General features: G+C 45.0%; 1 protein-coding gene across 3 annotated transcripts in view; it reads right to left on the minus strand.

Annotated features, from left to right (window-relative positions):
• Positions 1–21,897, minus strand: part of CACNA1E (calcium voltage-gated channel subunit alpha1 E) — a 396,969-nt gene that overhangs the window by 254,234 nt on the left and 120,838 nt on the right. For all 3 annotated transcript variants that reach the window (XM_068239700.1, XM_068239701.1, XM_068239699.1), the window contains exons 4-5: positions 15,944–16,096; positions 11,240–11,418 (exon numbers count right to left, since the gene is read on the minus strand). In XM_068239700.1, coding sequence (XP_068095801.1) covers positions 11,240–11,418; positions 15,944–16,096 — 332 coding nt within the window. The remainder of the gene's footprint in view (positions 1–11,239; positions 11,419–15,943; positions 16,097–21,897) is intronic.

The raw sequence follows: 21,897 nt of genomic DNA on the forward strand, positions 1-21,897 counted from the left end.
GCATTAAATGCGGCAGGAATGGATAAAAAAACCACACGGGGCTTACCTGCAGCGTGCTCCAAAACAGTCCATAAGTTCCAAGCCAAAAATAGAGAAGGAGATGGGCACAGCTGCATAAAATACCCTTTATTGTGGCCAGGTAGACACAATGGTTACAGCAGTGGAGGGAAAGAAGACATCTCCTTTCCCCCACTGCTGTAACCATTGTGTCTACCTGACCACAATAAAGGGTATTTTATGCAGCTGTGCCCATATATTTTGAAAGGTTTAAGGCCAAACATCTGCATTACTTAATATTAAAAGTTCTTACTCCCATTTCTGATGTAACCTTGTCTGAGCCTAGCTTTTGATTAGCCCTCCCCTCCCCCCATCCCCAAGCTTCAACATCGACTTATCACTGCACTTTGCTGCTAAACTTTCCAGCATTGGCTATCATTCATAAAAGCATGTGCAGTAAAAAAAATCTGGGCGGGAAAATACCGCATTCTGTATTTTAGTCTTCTGTGTGTGCTAATTCATAAAGATTTTCACAGCTGCGATAGAAATGCGGTATTTTCCTGAAGCCGAGCTGTCGGTAATTGTTACAACATTGTTACATTCCTGTTCTCCGTGCAGAGACAGCTAAACAATAAAAGAGGAACCCCCAACTTACCTTTAGATGTGCATTTTTTATTATACTGCCTCTCCTTACCCTGAATCTGCTCTGAATCTATTAGTCTTTCTAAACAATCTATCTAATTGCCACAGCTTAGAAGAACTTCAAAAAAACTTTACACATGCAGGCTTTCTGATGTTAAAGGGGCACTACGGCGAAAAATTGTAAAATTTAAAATATGTGCAAACATAGACAAATAAGAAGTACTTTTTTTCCTGAGTAAAATGAGCCATACATTACTTTTCTCCTATGTTGCTGTCACTTACAGTAGGTAAAAGAAATCTGACAGAAGTGACAGGTTTTGGACTAGTCCATCTCTTCATAGGGGATTCTCAGAAAGGTTTTTATTCTTTATAAAGCTATTCCCTAAAAAGAATTTAAACAATGATGCTGGTCAGTTTTCTTGCTCGCTACACAGTTTTTTGGCAATTGGACGGAGCAACTGCCATTCACTAAGTGCTTTTGAAAATAAATAAATCCCTGAGAATCCCCTATGAAGTGATAGACTAGTCCAGAACCTGTCACTTCTGTCAGATTTCTACTACCTACTGTAAGTGACAGCAACTGTAATGATTGGTGTCAGCAAGAACAGATTTTCTGATTATTGGTGATCTGCAGTATCACCAATAATACAGATGTTATACCTGATTATGTGGTGATCTGCAGAATCACCAATAATACAAGTATAGCAAGACACAGGACACTCAGGTGTAAGATAGTGTTTGGTGCAACAGTAAATATTGATCCGAGAGGAGCTGGTAGAAGGGGGTATCTCTAAAGAACACAGTAAACAGTACTCCAGCAGGTTGGAGACACAGAGGAGTAGTGATAGGTTCACCCGAGGAGCGGGTGATGCACAGTAAGACAATGTAGAGTGATCACTCGAGGAGCGAGTGATTCCGACTGTACTGCAGCAGGTGATCCCCTGAGGGGCAGGAGATCCTGACAGTGCTGTATTAGCTAGTCACCTGAGGAGCAGGTGATAAAGACTGTACTGCAGCTATCAACCTGAGGAGCAGGTGGTTAAGACTGTACTGCAGCTATCAACCTGAGGAGCAGGTGATTAGGACTGCACTGCAGCTATCTACCTGAGGAGCAGGTGATTCAGACTGTACTGCAGCTATCAACCTGAGGAGCAGGTGATTCAGACTATACTGCAGCTATCAACCTGAGGAGCAGGTGATTACTAAACTGAGAGTCCCTCACCAGGACTAAGCTCACTGGTGAGGGCAGAAGTGTCAGACAAGCAGGTTCGGCAACACACGGACAGATACGGTACAAAGGTAGAATACAGAATCAGAGTGAGGGATAAGCTAAGTTGGCAACTGGATCAGATAGGCAAAGGCACAGAATCACAAGACAGAACAGTAGTCAAGGCTAGCAGAGGGGCATAATATATAATACAATTCAATTAGTACTTTAAGCTATCAACAGAATCTGGCTAAGTGTGGATCCCCAGCTCCTGCTGGTTCTAGCACACTTTCGGATCTGACTATGGGTCTGAGTGCTAACACGTAGCATATGCAACAGCAGACGAGGAACAACTGACAGGCATGTTCTATATATACTGGGAGCGCTCCTTAGCACCGCCTCAGTCACTCAGCCAATCAGGATCAGTGTTGGAGTCAGCTGACCGGCTGATCAGCTGACTCCCCTCCTGCTTGCATAAAGATCCTGTCTGTGCTGTGTCTATGTGCGACTGAGGGACCAGACAACGTTCCATCATGTAACAATGCGGCGAAGGCCGCTGGCTGAGACGCAGGGACAGCCGCCATGCCGCTCAGCGCTGCGGCGGCTTCCTCCTCATTCACCACAGTCCCAGGCACAATTCCATCATGTACCCGCGCAGCGGAAACCGCCGGCTGAGACGCGGAGATAGCCGCCATGCCGCTCCCTGTTGCGGCGGCATCTCCGCTATCCCTTACAGCAACATAGTAGAAAAGTAATTTATGGCTCATTTTACTCTGGAAGAAATTACTTCTTATTTGTATATGTTTGCGTATACAAATTTTATACATTACATTTTATACATCTGAAAACACAGCCTGGGGTATTTATGGGAAGCCTTTTTTGTTTCGATCTCTCTGCTGCTGCCTGGGAGATCTGTCTCCATTAACTTTGCTGTTATCGTTCTTTTATCGCCTCTTCAAAGCAGGCGGTATTCTCTGTGCCATTACCGCCAGCTCTAATCTGTATGAATTTACATTTACTGACATGTGCTGAGTTAATCACCGCATAAGGCGGTAATTTACCTCACTGTTCAGGAATTTCAGCTTTTCATGTGGTAACTGCTTTTATGAATTGACATTTTGCTAAGTGCTCGGTAAAGTCAGCTGTTTTCTGTATTACCACATGCGGTAATGCTTTCTGAATGATAGCCATTGTGGCTTAATCAATATCACAACAAGCCCTTTGAAAAGTGCAGTAACCCAGTAAACGCCCAAAGTAAGCTATTTCAAACTTTAGTCAACTTTTATAAATTGGTCCCAAAGCCTGTTCATTGTGGGAATGTTCTTCTGAGGAGCATATTAGATATTAGGAGACAGTGCAGGGAGTAAGCCAATAAAGGAAAGTTTAAACTGCTGTAGATAACCAATGAAGGGCTAGGAAAGATCACTGGAAACTGGGTACTTACTTCGCAAAGCTACTTTGGTACTGCATGTTGTGTTAATGTGGGTTGCACTCACTGCACAATGTGTCCAATGTAGACAGCCTAAGCACCACTACCTGTGCGTCATGTAACCATTAGTAAATAAGCCCCCACGTATTGCATTTGTTTACTTGCAGATGGCTTCCATGCAGGCAAACAACAACTGCTCCACGTCTAGCTTGTTTTATGGCTTTAGGGAGGAGCTGGAATGTCAAATAATTATATTTCAACTCCCTATAGAAATCAGAGGATGACATGGCTGACATGCAGTGAGGGCAATGGGCCCACATGGAGAAATTAACATATTACACTCAATGAACCATTTAGAGACAGAGAAGGAAGAAATATTTGAGCATGATTGCATTGAAAAAGTGACATAACTAATGTGATGATTGCAGCTGCAGATTCTCCAAGAACTCATAGCAATATAAGAGCAAGGTCAGATATACCCTTCATATATAAAAGGCTGGAAAGCACACGCCTCTCAGTACATAAGAGATCTGCACTGAATGCATATGGCTACTGTGAACAAACAACAAAAGGAAATGAATACTGATGACTTGTCTTCTCTGAATCAAGAGCTGAAGAGATAGAAACTATATAACAGGATACATAAAGGGATACAAGGCATGGAGATAAATAAAAAAGCTAAACTATTTTTAACATTTTATGCACATGCATGCACACAACTTTCTAGTATTAACTTATCACATAAAATAAAATTTATGATCTCAGTAAGCTCCTTACATCATGAAAGAGATACCCAAGTGCCATCGCTAACCATATACTGTACACATCAATGCTACTAGTCTTAGTGTAATGCTGATCATTTGCTTAGAATACTGAGTAATTCTCTGACCCTGAGCCAGGGGCGTAACTATAAATGTAACTATAAATCAAAGGCCCCCCAGAAAAACTTTGATTGGGCCCCCAAAATTCACCCCTTGTGATCTCACAGCCTGGGGCCCATCTTACAAGGGTCATAAAACAAATGTGACCATCATGATTTTCATACCCATAATAGGTGTATCCACAAAAGCACCTTATCTGAAGTATGGACACATTTATCAGAGAGAATAAAGTAGAAGGTATGACCCCTTACAGCTCGGGGTCCCCCCGCAGTTGCAGGGACTGCTGCCCTCTAGTTACTCCCATGCCCTGAGCAAGTACAGAGATAGGAAGATGTGATGTCACTCTGATCTTCCTAATCTCCATATGTACTGCAGATAAGTGACTCTAAAGGAAAGATTTATTAACCATTGTTGTACTAAAAGATCACAGTTCATGGGGCAGGTTGCCCCAATACGGCCACTGTATTTAAAACACAGCAATGACCTTAATTACTCTACCATAAACACACTCAAGCAACAATACAATCTAAATCTCTATTAACTTGAATGGAGCTTTGAAATGAAAATGACCAATGGTCATTCACAAAAAAGTCCTTCACTGACTTCAACTGCAGCTGTGAATCAACAATTGTTGTACTGGCGAACCGGTTGTCTTTTCTCCACCCAACTCCACTAAAGGCAACAGCATTCTCCACTTTGAAAATTGAGAAAATGATTTGGAGATTTTAAAAAATGGTGATCATACTTTCTATCACTTTGTAAACATGACAATTTCCATTGATTTCCAATAAATATTGGCAAAAGTGATGATCTCAGGGACCTTAATAAAAGCAACAATCAGTTAAGCTGATCACCGCTTTTATAAACTTGTCAATGTTAATTGAGCCACCATTATAAATATACCCCAAATGGTATTGATGCAGAAAGATCACTAGTTTACTACTTTGAATAGTATGTTAAAGGAACACTATTGATTAATTTTTTTAATCGGATTGGGATAGTTAGTTAAGTGCTCCTTACTACGGATGTATACACTTCACTGCTTATCTCTTTGTTTACAGTTATCAAAAAACTTTCACTCTTCACTGACAGCCAGGATGACCAGGTTGGTGGACAAATGAATCATAATGGGAGGGGGGGGATCTATTAACTCTGAGTTTACTTTATACATTTAGCAGGTGACAGGTCTCACTAGCAGCTGCTTATGTCTCTGAATGAGCTGTCTGCACTGAGAGCAGAGGAAATGTATCTTGTTATGTGCAGCATAAATATTTGTAATTGTGTGTAAAACCTAAAACCACAGCTTTTCATACTTAAAGTTTTTGGGTTTTTATTTGCTTTCAAAGAAAAGCTTACAATTACTCTTACCTGGTAATTGGGTTTCCACGCTGACTCCATTACAGGTCCACCAGAGACTGGACTGCCCATCCCTGGGACAAGAATAACAGACAAAGTTTAAATAGTCACCTCCCACCGCCTACCTTCAGTGCTTTGACTATCACCATGTAAGGGTAGGAGACTTACCGTTTGAGTTGTGGGTGGGTTAACCCACCTGTCGTGGAGTCAGCGTGGAAACCCAATTACCAGGTGAGAGTAATTGTAAGCTTCCGCTTGACTCCACGACAGGTCCACCAGGATATATACAATATTACCTCCCTCAGGGTGGGACAACTGCAGACAGTACTTTACGACCAAAACCCAAGTCCTGATTGCTTGGTAGATCCAAACAGTAGTGCTTTATGAACGTATCATAGGAAGAGCATGTGGTTGCTTTACAAATTTGTAGAAAAGAAACAGAGTTTCTCTCTGCCCAGGAAGACGAGACAGCCCTAGTAAAATGAGCCTTTACATTCCTTGGTGCTGGTTTTCCTGCAATCTCATATGCTTTGTCAATACAAAGTTTCAACCAATTGCTGACCGTACTTTTGGACGCTTTTAACCCTTTTCGGGCACCCTGAAACTGAACAAACTAATTATCTTCCTTTCTCCAGGAAGAAGTTTTGTCCAAATAAAGTAAAATTATTTTTCTCACATCCAGTGAGTTACATTTTTCCTCTTTGTTGTTTGAAGGATTCTGACAAAAAGACGGAATGAAGATTTCCTGCTCTCTGTGGAAATCAGACATCACCTTCGGAGTGAACGAAGGAGGTAACTGAAATTTAATTCTATCTGCTTGGATAGACATAAAAGGCGGCTTGATACAAAGGGCCTGTATTTCTCCGATACGCCTGGCCATAGTGATCGCCACCAAAAAACAAGTTTTTAAGGTTAGATCCTTAATGGATATTTGATCCACGGGTTCAAAAGGAAACTGAATAATGGAGTTTAGAACGAAATTCAGATCCCAAGGAGGGACGGTAGTTTTCTTCACCACCGTCTTCCTTTTTACACCGTTGATGAATCTTTTAATCAAAGAATTTGATGAGAAAGGAACATCAAAATAAGCCCCCAAAGCAGCAAGCTGTACTTTGAGAGCGTTAAATTTTAACCCCATGCCTAGCCCTTTCTGTAGGAAATCTAGGATATTGGGAATTGAGAAATTAATAAAATTCTCCAGGGGGGGTTTGTTAAATTCACAAAAGACTTTCCATACTCTAAGATAAATAGAGGAGGTAACAGGTTTCCTGGCATGAAGCATGGTTTCAGGCAGACCTCTGTTTAGAAGCACACGCCGCTCAAAAGCCACACCTTCAGTTTCAGACTGGCCACTGCAGGATGGTACACTAGTCCCTGCTTCAGAAGCCAATTTGAAATCGGTAAGATCATCGGATCTTTTGCCATCAGGGAGAGTAGTAACGGATACCAGGCTTTTTTTGGCCAGTCTGGAGCAATCAGGATCAAATTGGCCTGATCTTTTGCAACCTTCTGTAGAACCCTCCGTATCAAGTTGAAGGGGGGAAAGGCATATGCTCTCTCTGGTTCCCAGTCCAAGAGGAGAGCATCTACACATTCTGGGGAGCCTCTGGGGTTGAGGGAGCAGAATCGGGTTAGAGGCGTGTTGTGGCATGCAGCAAACAGGTCTATGGATGGAAGACCCCAATTGTTGCAAATCATTTTGCACACATCTTTGTTCAGACACCAGTTGCTCTAATATATTTGTTTGCGGCTCAACCAATCTGCTAGAACATTGTCTTTTCCTTTAGGGTGAATCGATTTCAGGGAAAGGACTCTGTTCTCTGCCCAACCAAATATTTGGAGGGAAAGAGAGATTAGGGGTGGACTGAAGGTTCCCCCTTGTTTGTTTATGTGAGCAACAGCCGTCTGATTGTCTGACTGGATCATCACATTTTTGTGCAACAACAGGTCTTCCCATTTTTGCAGAGCTTTCCAGGTCGCAAGCAATTCCCTGTGGTTTGAACAGAACATTTTTTCTAGGGGAGACCATCTGTCCTGTATGTAATACTGTTTCAGATGTGCTCCCCAAACCCAGAGGCTTGTGTCTGTTGTAATTACAAGGGGATTTGGATTTAACCAACTTACGCCTCTTTGCAGGTTTGGACGACAAGTCCACCAGATCAGAGAGAGTCTCACTGGATCCGACAACCATATCTTTTTGTCTAGATCCTCCTGTTTGCCAGACCACTGGCATAGGATCGCCAGTTGAAATATTCGGAACCTTGCTTGAGCCAAAGCAACGGCTGGAATACAAGCTGAAAATTTTCCCAGGAGATTCATAGCCTGTCTTGTGACAGACTTTGTTCTCAGCAGTACCTGAGTACTTTCGATTAATGGATTGACCTTTTCTGGCAAACAGGAGATCTTCAAGGTTGAATTCAGTGAGATTCCTAGAAAGGTCTTTTCTGTCCTGGGATTAGATCGGATTTCTGAACATTCAGAATCCATCCCAGATCCTTCAGAACTCCAAGCACAATCTGGATATGCTCCTGGAGCATATATTTTGTTTGTGCCGCTATCAGAAGATCGTCTAGGTAGGGAACTAGAATAATCTTCTGCATTCTTATAAAGACAGCAACCTCTGTCATGATCTTTGTGAAGATCCTTGGAGCCCTAGAAATCCCAAACGGGAGAGCTTTGAACTGGATGTGAAGGATCTGGGATTGAATCTTAACGGCTGCTCTCAAATACTTCCAGTGCATTGGATGGATGGGGACATGATAGTATGCATCCATCAGGTCGATGGATGCCATGAAGTAATTCTTCCCCAGAAGAAGGATTGCGGAATGAATGGACTCCATGCAGAATCTCTTGTACTTCACAAACGGGTTTAGAGACCGAAGATTTATGATAAGGCGGAAGTCGCTGTTCAGCTTTGGAACCAGAAAGAGAGTGGAATTGAATCGTTTCCTCCTTTCTGGTGAAGGAACCTCTTTCACAACCCCCTTCTGGAAAAGAGATCTCACAGCCTTTTCCATTGCCGCCTGTTGGGCTGGACACAGAAGAGAGCCCGTTACCCTGAAAGAGCTCGGGGGATCATTGTTCTGACTGTGATTTAGAGTGGTTGTTTGAGGGTTTGGGGTTGAAAAGGAAATCTTTTGTTTTTTCTTTTTTGTTTTCCCATTTCTTGCCATTATCAGTTTCTTGACTCCTCCTAGGGGCCCAAAACTTCTTTTTGGAAGATTTCTTTCTCTTACCCACTGGAAAAACTTTTTTCCTTTCTCCTGCATTCTAAAATTCTGACCGCTTCGCTAGATGCGCCCGCAATAAATTTTGCAGCAAGTTTCAACGTTGCTACCGACTGAGAAATATTCTCAGGCTGAGAACCACTCTTTAAAAGTGATTGCAATTCCTGCAACCAAATGATCAAGAACCGAGCAGTACAGGTTGCTGCTAAATTTGGTGCACATGAGGTGGAAACCGATTCCCATGATTTATTAAGAAGAGCTTCCATTTTTCTGTCAGATAGATTTCTGAGAGCACCTGTGTCTTCAAATGGGATGGGTGCATCTTTGGATAATTTTGAAATGGCTAGGTCTAGTATTGGACATTTTGACCATTTAGACTGTTCCTCTTCATTGAATGGATAACATCTTTTAAACGCTTTGTTAATTAAAAGCTTTCTATCTGGTTCCTTCCACTCTGTTTCCATCAAGTCACGCATGGTTTTGTGAACCGGAAACACTAACCCTTTAGACACTAGGGCCCATATGCAATTAACTTTTTCTCCTAAGTTTTCTCCCAGGTGATATTTTTAAACTTGTCAATAAAATGCCTTTTAAGCCACCAGCAAGCAAGAAAATGCTTAAAATAAATTTGATAGTGCCTTTTCACCTACTTTTAGGTACTTTTTCAATTATACGATGCCAAAAATCTATTTTAAAAAGATGTTGAAAAATTATCTCCTAGGAGAAAACTTAGGTGAAAAAGTGAATTGCATATGGCCCTAAATGTTCTGAATACATCTCATCTTCAACTGTAGAAGGTTTCAGAAAATCAGACTGAATATTAAGAGCAGAATAAATACATTTCAATAATTCATCTGATTGTTCAGGGAGTAACTTAAATGTACCCCTAGAGGAGCACCTAGGTCTCTCGTCTTCCTGGCCAGAAGACCGCCCAGCTGGCTTCGCTCCGAAGAGGACCCCAAAACCCTTGGCTGTTGAAATGGCCTAGGTAAGTCAGCATCCTCATCTTGCTGAGCTACCCTAGACTCTGATGGTAAAGCAGTGGAAACATTTGCATTAAGACATTTTTCAGATAACTGATCCTGAAATTTCGAAAGCATACTATTAAACATGCTTCACCACAGACAAAATGCAAGCATTACATAAGGGTTTTGGATAGGAAACAGCAAGTTTTTGATGACAGATCCCACAAGTACTGGATTCAGGTTCTTAGGTTCTGCAAAAGAACAGAACCACCATAAGTGAGCTGCCACAAACTTGCTATTCCCTGCCAGCATCAAGTGCTTACCTGGCTTGTACTGGCTTGTGCGGCTGGCCCCGTGGCCTGAGAGGAGGAAAGCTCCATGGTGGCAGAGGGAGTGGCGGATCCTTCCAGCAGCGTCAGTCTATGACTGCTATAGCTGCTATTCTCTCGAACAAGTGTCTATTTAAATAGAAGCCGCACAGCGCGGCGTCCCACGTGCAGCCTGGTCCGCCCTCAGCCGGCGGAAGAGCCGAGATTGATGACTTCCACCGGATGCCATCATCGTGGGTTGCACGCCCGACCTGGAACACATGCGTGCACCGCAACAGGCAGAGGAACTTCCGCATCCACTAAGTGGAGCGGAGTTCCGTGCTTAGGAGAGCGCTGCGCCCGACCGAGAAGGTCACCTGGGATCTCCTCCTGAGAGGGATGCTAACCAGGCGGCCACAGCACTCCCCCAGACTTACCCTCTGGCCCCAACAGCCCAGGAAACTCCATCTGTCCTTCCCGGGGACAGGAAGAACACTGAAGGTAGGCAGTGGGAGGTGGCTATTTAAACTTTGTCTGTTCTTCCTGTCCCAGGGATGGGCGGTCCAGTCTCCTGGTGGACCTGTCGTGGAGTCAAGTGGAAATACTCTGTAGCCTCATATGCAAATAACAGAGCCGCTCAGTGTTGATGATACTGGCAGATGCTGTTTACTCCTATCTGTAATTGCCTGATGAAGCGGGTTTGTATCCCGTGAAACGCGTTGCACTTTATTTGGAGTATCCAATAAAATTGTTTTGACTGAAAATCCACAGTCGTATGTTCTGCTTGGAGGAGGTAAGTCCACCACTACCTCCTCTATTACTAAAATGGGTTTTTAAGTTCTTTTAGTGTTTTTTATCCTGTTGGCGCCTCTGTTATTCTATTAAAGAACAGCACATGGCTGTGTCACAGTGAAAAACAGACTCCCCTTTGCTAAAGAATCCTTCCAAAGCAGCTACAACCTACACACAACGAATTACAGCTTTTGCATCTGAGATTAAACATGAAAAGTAGGAATATGCTTACAGAGCTATGACATTAATTGTACATTGTCATTTTTGAACACCTGGTTATTGATAGTGTTCCTTTAAGAATGATATCAGCAGCGGCAGCCTCCTTATTTCTGTGACAGGTTTCCATTAGTAAAATTACAGAATAGCGTTAATACATAAACAAAATACACAAAAATACAATGCTATGCAGTGTAAAAGAAGTGTGGTAATACATACATTGTACAGCACTGTGGTCCAGCCCTCCATAGTTATACATTGGAAGACGGTCAGCACCGCAAATAGGATATTATCAAACTGAGTGATTCCATCATTGGGGCCAATCCATTCCTTGCATTCATACCCGTCTGGGCATCTCGGAACACCACACGGGAGAGGAGGGTCCATTGCATCCCATGCTGCAAACATATTGTACAGAATGAGCACTGAAGAGTACAGAGTGGCTATATGTGCATTTCTGATTGAGCAAGTGCTGCTGATCACATTTTTGATGCATGTAGCTTCTAGCATCGGTTGTGTTTTCGGTTACATATTCCCCTAGGGGCTCAAAACTCTCATTTGAAGAGAGTGCTTGGCTATGGCAAAAAGGAGATACTGGCAGCCGGCCACTTGAACAGGCCCTGACTCTAACTGCTTAAAAGACAACTGTAGTGAGAAGAATATGGAGGCTGCAATATGTGTTTCCTTATAAACAATACCAGTTGCCTGGTAGCCTTGTTGATCTATTTGACTGCAGTAGTGTCAGAATCACACCAGAAACAAGCATGCAGTTAATCTTGTCAGAAACACCTGACCTCCTGCATGCTTGTTCAGGGTCTATGGCTGAAAGTATTAGAGGCAGAGGATCAGCAGGACAGCCAGAAAACTGGTATTGCTTAAAAGGAAATAAATATGGCAGCCTTCACATCCTTCTCAATACATTTGTCCTTTAAGGTATTGGGATTGAATATTGAAAAACTGTATATGGTAGAGAGATACCAAGATATTAGGGGATTTTAGATGCGGGGGGGGGGGGCAGACCCCAGTATAGATAGCTAGGCATTATGTCCCCAGTATAGCCAGGTGTCCCTCGTATTGCCAGCAGCTTTTACTCACCCTCCCTGGGTCCTGCGATGAGCAGCTCTAGGCTAGCCTCCTCTGCTCTGACTGGCATCCTCGCTCACACTGACTCTAAGTTCCAGGTCACGGCTTGATGATGTCATCAAGCCGGGACCCGACACTTAAGTCAGAGCGAGCAGAGATACTGGCCAGAGCGGAGGGGAGCGACGATCGCCAGGGGAAAGTTAGGAAGGTGAATCCCTGTACCCTCCTTCCCTTTCTAACGCCGCTGCTCAATAGTGATCACTACGATCGGCCAGCGAACGTAGTGATCACGTGATCAGGAGCCAATCGTGATAGCTCCTGACCACTGAGGGGAGATGTCATATGACAACTTAACCACTTGAGGACCGCAGTGTTACCCCCCGTAAAGACCAGGCCCTTTTTCATGAAATTGGCCACTGCAGCTTTAAGGCCAAGCTGCAGGGCCACTGCAGCTTTAAGGCCAAGCTGCAGGGCCTTACAACTCAGCACACAAGTGATCCCCCCCCCCTTTTCTCCCCACCAACAGAGCTCTCTGTTGGTTGGGTCTGATCGCTCCCCCAATGTCTATATATATATATATTCATATCTTTTATTTTTAAATAAAATGATTTTTTTGTTATTTTTTTAGCCCCTCTCCCTCCCTCCCTTCCCCTGCCAGCCAATCAGCGTGATCGGCTGTCATAGGCTTCAGCCTATGACAGCGGATCACTTCCGCACTGACAGAGGGGACAGCCGTGTCACACGGCTGTCCCCAGTACAAGGCTGCTGATCGCAGCACTGTACAAAGTAATTAGATGGCGGTTTCGCCATCTAACAGTCTACCGAGCTGCTTGGAGACTGAAGGCAGAGCATTCCAAGCAGGAGATGCGCGCACAGCCTGCGCGCAATCTCCTGCTATCCCCGTAGACGGCCGATCACACCAATCAGTGTGGAGTGGTCCTGGGGCTGCCGCACTGCTCACGCCAATTGGCGTGGAGCAGTCGGCAAGTAGTTAATCTCCCCTCTCGGGTGCACACGATCGCGGCGGAAGCGGAAGCAGCAGGTGGCGTAAATCCTATGCCACATCAGAGTTAGGCAGCTACAAGTGTGGCATAGGATTTACTACCACCGGTCCCCAGAAGGTTAAATACGAATTGAATTAAGCCATGGACCTTAATTCATGTAGCACTGGAAAAACTGCTATGCGCACACATCGCTCTGCAATATTACCAGTATTAAAGCGGACCTGAACTCAGAACTTCCTCTCTGCTCTTAAAGATATGTAACAGCATATTAACCTCCTTGGCGGTTATCCCGAGCTAGGGTCGGGGCGGAAAACCGCAGCTAAGAGCGGTAATCCCGACCTCTGCTCAGGGTAGCCGCTGGAGGCTGTATGCAGAGCAATGCGCGCAGCGGGAGCGTTTCTACTTACCTCCCGGGGATCCCGACGCCGGCCGGCATTCTTCTTCCTCTCCTCCGGGGCTCTGCTTCCTGCTGGTGAGATCGCCGGCTGTTGTCATGACGACAGCCGGCAATTTCACTTTAGAGTTGCAGCGCCACCCGGAGGATGGAACTGCAGAGCTGGAGCCAGGGAGGTGAGTGAATAAAAAACTCCTGCAGATCTCCCTGCCAGAATGATTTTTTCCAGTTTTTAGGGTCTGAAAGGGTGCCAAAAAAATTGCACCGCTTTTAGACCCTAAAAATCCGGAAAGAATCATACCGCCAAGGGGGTTAACCTTACAAATTAGCTGCTCTGCCATGGCAGAGGAGATTCCTGAGCTGACACAGCTGAGAGATCAAATTACAGTGCACAGATGAGGGGGAATTAGAAAGGCTAAACTCTCTAAATACCTACAGGGTGCATTTCTCTGTTTTCCTTCTGTCCTGTGCAAGAGTTCAGGTCCACTTTAACACCAGCAGAGTACTGCACATTGCACAATTAGAGTGACCGACAATGCATGAGTAACAGATGTCACTCGTACTCTTTGTCAAGCTAATTGCCCAATGAATACTAACAGTGGCTAATCCAAGAGGCTGTACTAGGACTTGTACAAGCCACAGCTGTAAACTAAATATTTGTGAATTAAATATAATTCAATGTTTTAATTTTCAAATAACAGACACAAAGAGGACTTCTATTATGTGTTGCTGAGGAGAGCTTCTATCATGCATTGCTGAGGAGAGCTTCTATCTTGTATTTGTGAGGAGAGCTTCTATCATGTGTTTCTGAAGAGGACTTCTATCATGTGTTTCTGAGGAGAGTTTCTATCATGTGTTTCTGAAGAGGACTTCTATCATGTGTTTCCGAGGAGAGCTTTTATCGTGTTGCTGAGGAGAGATGCTATCATGTGTTGCTGAGGAGAGCTGCTGTTATGTGTTTCTGAGGAGAGCTTCTATCATGTGTTTCTGAGGAGAGCTTTTATCGTATTGCTGAGGAGAGTTTCTTTAGTGTGTTGCTGAGGAGAGCTTCTATTATGTGTTTCTGAAGAGGACTTCTATCATGTGTTGATGAGGAGAGCTTCTATCATGTATTTCTGAGGAGAGCTTCTATCATGTGTTACTGAGGAGAGCTTCTATCATGTGTTGATGAGGAGAGCTTCTATCATGTGTTGCTGAGGAGAGCTACTATTATGTGTTGCTGAGAAAAGCTTCTATCTTGCATTGCTGAGGAAAGCTTATATCATGTGTTGCTGAAGAGAGCTTCTATCATGTGTTGATGAGGAGAGCTGCTACTATGTGTTGCTGAGGGGAGCTTCTATCATGTGTTGCTGAGGAGAGTTTCTATCATGTGTTGCTGAGGAGAGCTGCTATCCTGTGTTGCTGAGGAGAGATTCTATCATGTGTGGCTGAGGAGAGCTGCTATCATGTGTTGCTGAGGAGAGCTGCTATCATGTGTTACTGAGGAGAGCTTTTATCATGTGTTACTGAGGAGAGCTTCTATCATGTATTGCTGAGGAGAGCTTCTATCATGTGTTGCTGAGGAGAGCTGCTATCATGTGTTGCTGAGAAGAGCTGCTATCATGTGTTGCAGAGGAGAGCTGCTATTATGCATTGCTGAGGAAAGCTTCTATCATGCATTGCTGAGGAAAGCTTCTATCATGGGATCAGTGAATAATGGCGCACAGCGCCTATGCATAAAAATGGCGCCGCATTAAAAAGATACGCTTATCGCTATTTATCGTAATGGCGCACAGGGAAAAAAGAAGAAAAACGGCACACACTAACGTTATTTATCAATAGTGGCACACACTAACGTTATTTATCAATAGCGCCCTACATAAGCCAAACTGCAGACGTTATTTAACTGCAAAACGGTAAATGGATTTAATGTAACACTGTCAAGGTTAGGGTTAGGCACCACTGGGGAGGGTCTTAGGGTTAGGCACCACCAGGGGGGGTCTTAGGGTTAGGCACCACCAAGGGGGTGGTTAGGGTTAGGCACCACCAGGGGGGTCTTAGGGTTAGGGATAGGTACAGGGAGGGTTCTGTGTGAGAGTAGGGTTAGATTACGTATAGTTACAGTACAATATACACCACCAGGGGGGTGGTTAGGGTTAGGCACCACCAGGGGGGTAGTTAGGGTTAGGCACCACCAGGGGGGTGGTTAGGGTTAGGCACCACCAGGGAGGGGTTATGGGTTAGGGATAGGTACAGAGAGGGTTCTGTGTGTTAACGCTAAATAACGATAAGCGGCAAACAGATTAGCGGCAACACTGTGCGCCATTATTCACAGGCGCCATTTTCAGATGGATGCTCTATCATTTGTTGCTGAGGAGAGCTGCTATCATGTGTTTCTGAGGAGAGTTTCTATCATGTGTTTCTGAGGAGAGCTTTTATTATGTGTTTCTGAGGAGAGCTCACCTGACTGATTCCTGTAACAGGCTTTGTGCAGTTTGCCACTGTAAAACTCAAGTCCGATAATTGCAAACATGAGAATGGCGAAGAAAAGCAGCAATCCAATCTGAAGCAGAGGGACCATCGCTTTCATGATGGATTTCAGGACAATCTGTAAACCTGTGGGAGAAGAAGACGGTAGACTGATGACAGACTAATACTGATTAATAACACAGGTTCTGTTTCAGTGGTCAGAGGTGATGTCTGCAGTCTGCCAGTTCCTCGCTAAGCTTGCACATTTACAGAGAGCACTTGTTAGGACCAAGGATACAGGCCTTAAACTTAGAAAAAAACATTAAGTTAACCTTGTGATAGCTTATAAACCTAAAGTGGTGAATGTAAAGGCTAAAACAGGCACCAGTTCATCTCAGTGACTTTCAATAGATCAGAGTTTGTTGCATGATAGAAACCTAAGCATACCCCATTTTTACCAAGCCAGTGCTCTAGTTCTAAACACTATGGCCACTTCCTGTCATCTCTATGATACAGCACCATCTTGGATTGTACAAGTGCCCTGCGTAGATAGGGGATTCATCCCAGTTTGTGTTTGATTATTTTATCAAAATGGCATAAATCAGACAACATAGCATAGTGGACCCAACAGTGCAAGTCAGGCTCACCCTGTGGGAGGCCATAACCAGACAATACTGTATGCAGAAGGCTTTGATTCACTACCATGCAGGCAGAAAACTGTCTGCACACTTTGCAAAGCGTGTGTGTGTGTGTGCGTGTGCGTGCGTGTGTGCGTGTGTATGTGTGTGTGAAAGATCTATGTTTAGCACCTTCTGCTTTAACGGAATTGAAACGGATGCAGAATGCATGCCGATGGAACAGAAATGGATAAAAAACAGATCCATAGGTATCTGTTGAAATGGAAAACGGATGTGTTTTTACAGATCAATTTTTTTGCTCAGTGGCAGTGTAAACTGGGCCTAATTGTGAGAATCTGCTCAGCTGCCTGTGCAGACAGGCAGCGTTTTGACCACTGTTCACGTCTGCATTCTGCAGGTCTCTTTAAGAGAGACTTTCTGTCAGTTCTGCAGCTTGTGTTGCTGAGAAATTTGCATACATTAGTCATGCAAATCCGTTACCTGCCTTCTTTTGATGACTAGCACTATAAAAGCATTCTGCTCCCAGAATGCTTTGCTGGACATTTCCCTTCCATGGTCTGTTCCTGATGGACACTGCTGGAGTGTCAGCCATTCTCGTTTGTTGAAGTTATCTTAGTGTAATTCGTGGGGATGCACTAGGCAGTTCCCTAGTGCAGTTAGGATTGCATTATCTGTTTTGCCTGTTCCGTCTGTCTTGTGTTTGGATCGCACAAGCCCTAGCGTTAGCGGCTGTGGATCCTTCTGATTGAGTCTGGAGTGTAGGTTGGAACAGCGGTTGTTTCTGCCTACCTCATCTGTTCTGTCTGCCGTGTGTTTGGATCCTTCTGTTCTGTCTCCTGGGATCGCGCTAGCTACTTTTCGCTAGCGCTGGTGATCCTTCTGTTCTGTCTCCTGGGATCGCGCTAGCTACTTTTCGCTAGCGCTGGTGATCCTTCTGTTCTGTCTCCTGGGATCGCGCTAGCTACTTTTCGCTAGCGCTGGTGATCCTTCTGTTCTGTCTTCTGGGATCGCGCTAGCTACTTTTCGCTAGCGCTGGGGATCCTTCTGTTCTGTCTTCTGGGATCGCGCTAGCCACTTTTCGCTAGCGCTGGGGATCCTTCTGTTCTGCTACTCTGTACCTGGATCGCGCTAGCCACTTTTCGCTAGTGCTGTGGATCCTATCTCTCGCTTGTCCCTGTTTTCGTGTGTCTGTCTTGTCTGATTCGAAACGCTTGCTGTAGGCTCGGTGAGGTAACCGTTAAGCAAGCGCTCGCGTTCTCTGTTTCGTGTTTGTCTGTCTTTGGTTAGTTAGGCGTGCTTGTCTCTGTTGTGCGTAACACGCGGAGACCGCGCACGAACGCGTGCACTGTTGCGAATGAGTGCGGTGTTCGCGTTCAGCTAGCGTTTATTATTTTCTTTATCTTTCTCTTTGTATGATTTGCTGCGCCTTTGCTACCCTTGTGCTCTGTCCTGCTCAGTCTTGTGTCGCTATTGGCAATCGCCATTCTTGCGATTGCGTTTCCTACTTCGTTTCCGCCGTTGTGTGTTCGCCGTCGCTGGGTGGCGACTAATTTGGTGGGCACACATTGGTTCTGTCCTTTTGCTCTGTTCCCTGTGGGCTATCCAGCCCTGCCTGATTGTACCTTGTCCCGGATTTGTACAATTCCCATTTGGCATCTGTGGCTGTGCAGCGGCTGTGTTCGCCTGCACTCCACAGCGCCTTCTGCCGGTGGGAATTGCCCTCTGCGGGTGCATAGCACCTAGCCTGGGTGTCCGCAATAATACGCTTGTGGAGGAAATCCGCCGCGTCAGCGCACGTCTGGTGCGCTGACCACGGAGACGATTCCACAACCGTTACAGAATGTCCAGCCAAACCAAAATTCCCAGGGCAGAGGGAACCTTCGATTTTGTTCAGATGTCATTGCCTGAGGCAAAGGCATATGTGGATCCTGTTATAGGTAGGATCGCACACTACATTAAAGCAGTTAAAAAGTCTGTCCTCGTTCCTGACCCCAACCCATATAGAGATTACCTAGATACTGGGTTGTTTGAACCGCCATTTGCCTCATGGGAGATTGGGGCCTTGTTGGAAGAGTTTGATTTCGATTGGAAAGCCTTTTGCGATTTTTATATCGCAAAGAGCGCGGATGACCTGAATGATTGTCTCGACTCTATGTACCTTTTGATCGATTCTGATGAATGTGATGAGTGTGATGTGGATCTGGTGATTTATGTGTGGCAGGCTATTTTGGACGAATTGCACACACACCAACCAATTATTTCCAATAAAGAGACACCATTGTCACATGATTATTCCTGTCTTTCTGGGGTAAAGCAAGTGAGTTTGGACACTGTGCGACCTGAAATTAATGGGTGTGCCTTGACTGTGGACACCTGCGTGAATTCTGAGGGAGTTTCTCCCGTTTGTTTAGAGGTTAAATCTGTGCGATCTGATGCCGGTTTCTCAGATGTTCCTGTCGATTGTGATCGGCGTGAGTGTGTCAGCTTTGTCAATGATTTGTGGGATCCCTTGTCATGTAAAAACAGATCTTCTCTCAGTACTACTTTAAGATCCTCCATCTATGATCTCGCTATGGGGAAAATTCCCAAACGATGCAGTTTCAAGAGTAAAATTAATATGATTCCTCATGTTGTTGTCACAACTTCCCCTAACATTGTTCAGTATGAATGCTCAGACCTAGTCAGGTGTGAATGGGAGCCCCCGTTCCAGAAAAAACAGCTCGAAGCGTTGGTGTATGAATTGGAGAACGATTCAGAGTCGTTTTGTGAGTACTACATTGCCAGAAGTGAATCTGTCTTGAGAGCATGTATAAGTTATGCTTCCGCCTTAAGAGAAAAAAAGGGGTGTGAATTTGACTTTGTGAGTCCGCTGATTTGTATGTGGAAAATGATTCTGAATGAATTACGTGTACGTCATTCAGGTGATGTTTGTAAAGATACATTGTCAGCTGGCGTTTCTGAGATCCAGCAATCCAGCCTGGAGACCTCAGAATCCCTGTCTTTGGAGTGTTCGGTTTCGCAACCTAAAGCGATTGTGGATTCGCAAATTTTGCGTTCTGTCTCCTCGGATTCGACATCGTTAGCCGAGTCTAAGAGTGAGACAGCACTTTGGTTTTGTAAACCTGATACTGAAGCACCTTTGCTCTGTCCAGAGAAGGTGTCTCTGAGCCTGCCCTGTATCATGAATAAAGACATTATGTCCACTCGCATTGACATTTGCGAGTCTGATTCTGAAGTAAGTACTGACTCTCCACCCAGTAATCTGGATGAGTCAATATTACCTTGTTTAAAATGTCCTGCAGTGTCCCTAGAGGCTCGTCTAGGTATTGCAACCATTGTTACCTGTTTCTCTGCTATTTTGGAATTGCAGTCTGGTTTGACTGCTATGGAGGAATTTCCCTGCAGTGAAACGAAACTCAGAAAGCCAGAGTTAGTTTCACTAGATATTTCTGTGTATCCCTGTCCTGATGATGAAATTCAGTCTCAGTTTATGGTGGAACCTTCCCTGGGACATCTGCCCGGTTCACAAAATAAAGTTCAAGCCTTGCCCTGTAACATGGATAGTTCAGAATCCTTCTTAGGAAACTTGAAAAAGGATGTTCCTGAGGTCCTGTCTGACCTCCTGGAGATCTCAGAGTTCCTCCCAAAGGGTGCAGAACTTGTAGGAGACGTCTCCTGCCCCCCAAGTCCTTCTGAGGTGTTGCCCACTTCAGTAGGCATTGCTGCCTTGCTGGCTACCTTTTCAGCTCTGATGGAGCTTCACGCCTGTGTAGTCAATGATGATATTATTGTCACAGAAATTTCTGAATTTGTATCCGAGTCTTCTTTTGAAAGTCCAGTGCCTGTGACCTCCACTCATGATGATTCTCTGCCCGGTACTGGTTTTGGTCTTGACGTGTCGGACTCTGAGGTTGGCAGTTCCCCGACATGTCCTGAGGTTTCTCCTGTGCTGGTGTACCCCAGTGTGCTCTGTGACCCAGAAAGCCCAAGTGTGCCTCGGTTACCAGCGTACTCAGATGCTTCCTCGGTGGAGACATGCTCTGATATGGCCTGCCTGCTTGCATGCCCAGAAGTGGTCCCTGAAAGTCTTGATCTTGATGGGTGTCCTCGTAATTCTGAATCCGGAATTGTCATTGGTTCCATGGGGGTTCTTGGTAATTCTCCATGTGAGCCTGGTGATTGTTCTACCCTCTTGGGATCTCTGTGGAGCTTCAAAAGGTTCTGGGAGATTCCGGGAGAGATTTTGCTTGGTACCCTGGATAAGATCAACGGTGGCTTTTGTGTTGTAAGGGACACTTCGAACAGGTATTGTGGCAAGTTTGGTATTTTCGGACGCTCCTTGGAAGGTGGTGGGTATTGTCTGGAGGGTGTCGATGGCTTCTTCTCTGGCGTTCACAGTCCTGATGGGTGTTATACTGAGACTGGTAGTACTGATGGGCATGTTTCGGTGGCTTCTGTTTCCGATGAGGTCGGTTTCGGGTGGACTGACTCTGGAATTGGACCTTGTCGGGCTGCCCCGACCTTCATGAGTCTTCTGTTAGAATGGTTTGGAGATATCGGTTTTGAGGGTCGTCTGGAATTCGACCCTAGAAGGGGGGGTACTGTGAGAATCTGCTCAGCTGCCTGTGCAGACAGGCAGCGTTTTGACCACTGTTCACGTCTGCATTCTGCAGGTCTCTTTAAGAGAGACTTTCTGTCAGTTCTGCAGCTTGTGTTGCTGAGAAATTTGCATACATTAGTCATGCAAATCCGTTACCTGCCTTCTTTTGATGACTAGCACTATAAAAGCATTCTGCTCCCAGAATGCTTTGCTGGACATTTCCCTTCCATGGTCTGTTCCTGATGGACACTGCTGGAGTGTCAGCCATTCTCGTTTGTTGAAGTTATCTTAGTGTAATTCGTGGGGATGCACTAGGCAGTTCCCTAGTGCAGTTAGGATTGCATTATCTGTTTTGCCTGTTCCGTCTGTCTTGTGTTTGGATCGCACAAGCCCTAGCGTTAGCGGCTGTGGATCCTTCTGATTGAGTCTGGAGTGTAGGTTGGAACAGCGGTTGTTTCTGCCTACCTCATCTGTTCTGTCTGCCGTGTGTTTGGATCCTTCTGTTCTGTCTCCTGGGATCGCGCTAGCTACTTTTCGCTAGCGCTGGTGATCCTTCTGTTCTGTCTCCTGGGATCGCGCTAGCTACTTTTCGCTAGCGCTGGTGATCCTTCTGTTCTGTCTCCTGGGATCGTGCTAGCTACTTTTCGCTAGCGCTGGTGATCCTTCTGTTCTGTCTTCTGGGATCGCGCTAGCTACTTTTCGCTAGCGCT

The sequence above is a fragment of the Hyperolius riggenbachi genome, chromosome 6, assembly GCF_040937935.1.
Source record: "Hyperolius riggenbachi isolate aHypRig1 chromosome 6, aHypRig1.pri, whole genome shotgun sequence".
NCBI lineage: Eukaryota > Metazoa > Chordata > Amphibia > Anura > Hyperoliidae > Hyperolius > Hyperolius riggenbachi.